Source organism: Macrobrachium rosenbergii, chromosome 56, assembly GCF_040412425.1.
Source record: "Macrobrachium rosenbergii isolate ZJJX-2024 chromosome 56, ASM4041242v1, whole genome shotgun sequence".
Classification (NCBI taxonomy): Eukaryota; Metazoa; Arthropoda; class Malacostraca; order Decapoda; family Palaemonidae; genus Macrobrachium; species Macrobrachium rosenbergii.
Genome location: NC_089796.1, coordinates 1,689,915 through 1,691,929, shown reverse-complemented (window position 1 = coordinate 1,691,929; position 2,015 = coordinate 1,689,915). Strand labels below are relative to the sequence as shown.

The 2,015-nt window shown below is 36.3% G+C and overlaps 1 protein-coding gene across 1 annotated transcript; it reads right to left on the bottom strand.

The window, feature by feature from the left end:
• Nucleotides 1-344: 344 nt before the first annotated feature.
• Nucleotides 345-1,723, bottom strand: LOC136836694 (larval cuticle protein 9-like). Its single transcript, XM_067101184.1, has 2 exons — nt 1,592-1,723; nt 345-796 (listed from the first exon to the last, which is right to left on the bottom strand). Exons 1-2 carry the CDS (start codon nt 1,601-1,603, stop codon nt 434-436), a joined length of 375 nt encoding a protein of 124 aa, XP_066957285.1. The 5' UTR covers nt 1,604-1,723; the 3' UTR covers nt 345-433.
• Nucleotides 1,724-2,015: the final 292 nt, after the last annotated feature.

Genomic DNA, 2,015 nt, shown 5'->3' with positions numbered 1-2,015 from the left:
ATATATATATATATATATATATATATATATATATATATATATATATATATATATATATATATATATATATATATATATATATATATATATATATATATATATATATATATATATATATATATATATGTATATATTATATATATTTATTTATATTTATATATATATATATATATATATATATATATATATATATATATATATATATATACATACATATATATATATATATATATATATATATATATATATATATAAACTATCATAGGTTTATAAATATTCTTAGAAGCAATATAGGCTACTGAAATCACCCCATGAAAACAGAAAGGCAAGTAAAAATAGAGAGATAGTTTTGACTAGTATATTTCATAGAAATATATCTTTGTAATACATAAATCTCTTCTTTCAAAACTGAATATTTATCTATAGTAATCATCTAGTCGTCATCCTCATCGTCATCAACACGGAACACGGCCTCATCGTCGTCATCGTCCTCGGCTTCGTCGTCGTCCTCGAAGGCTCTGAAGGCGGCTGGTCCCTCTTCGTCGTCTTCGTCGGCTTCCTCGGCTTCTACGACCTCGGGGAGGACGTTGCTGTCGAGGACCCTGTAGCCGAGGTGGTCAGCCACGTACTTGACGACGTACTCGTTGCCGTCGGGCGCTACCCAGGAGTACTCGCCCTCGACGGCCCTTCCGGGTTGGCCTTCCTGCTCGTGTTCCATGAGGTCAGTCTCGAAGTCGATGACGTCGTCGGAGGGGCGGGCGGCCACTAAGGCCATCATGCCCAAGCAAGCGATCACCTGTAGGAAGGAAAAATGAGAAGCATTACTAATCTTGGGCCTGTTTCGAAGGCTTCCTGTTTCGAAGGCTTCCGCGAAGAACTGGTAAATGATTGTGGCTTTAAACATGATCAAATCAAATCAGCGACTGTGAGCAAACGTCTGTTTAGGATTAAAAATGGAAAAAGATATATTTATAACTAAGATATTAAGACAAACAATAAAGAAATGTTCACGCTTGTTTCAAAGGCTTCGGTGAAGAACTGGTAAATGATTGTGGCTTTAAACATGATCAGATCAAATCAGTGACTGTGAGTAAACGTCAGTTTAGAATTAAAAAATGGAAAAAGATATGTTTATAACTAAGAAACTAAGACAAACAATAAAGAAATGTTCACATTTGCGACAGAATAAATTAGTGGTTTGTTAACAACCATCTCGATTCTGTTCCAAAAGTGTCCGTGAATTGGAAAATATTCGTGGCGTTTAACCTGATCGAATCAAATCAAGAACTATGATTATAAAACTGTATCAGGTTGAAAAAGATTAAGATGAATTTATAACTAAGAAACGAAGACAAACAGTAAACAAATGCTGACATTTTGTTCTAAAGGTTTTCGTGAAAACGTGGCTTTAAATATGATCAGATCAAGTCAAGAACTATGATTACAAAGCCGTATTAGACAGAAAAATAATTATATATATTTAGAACTAAGAAATTAGAGCAAATAACAAAGAAATATTGACATTTGAGACTGAATAACTTAGTGGTTCATTGTGGTTTACTGACGAATTCAAAATCCAACTACGACTTACCAAAACCTTCATGACTGTTCTGTGCGAGCCGAGGATGGCAGCTGATGCCCAACCATCGTCCCCGCCTCATTATATATACCCATCCCCCGTCCTTCGAGGCGTGGTGGGCTCCCTCGAAGATTCGGCTACAACTTTTTGTTGCGGAGTCTGCAATGGACCAAGAGAAGGAGCAAAGGATTGGGAGGAGTAGTTTTTATGTTGTTGTTTTTGAGTTCCCTTCGAAGATGTTGTCGGCTGGATTTGGTGATGTGTCTCGGATGCCATCTAGAGGCTCCGAGAAGAAGAATAGTAATGAGACAGTCAAGGCCTTGGCACCCTTTGTTTTGGGGTTCCAGAGGAATAGCAAAAAACGGTCGAGTCGTCACTCCACCCTTCTTCTGGCATTTTTTGCTTGATTTGCATTTTATCAAGTTCATTTTCATAA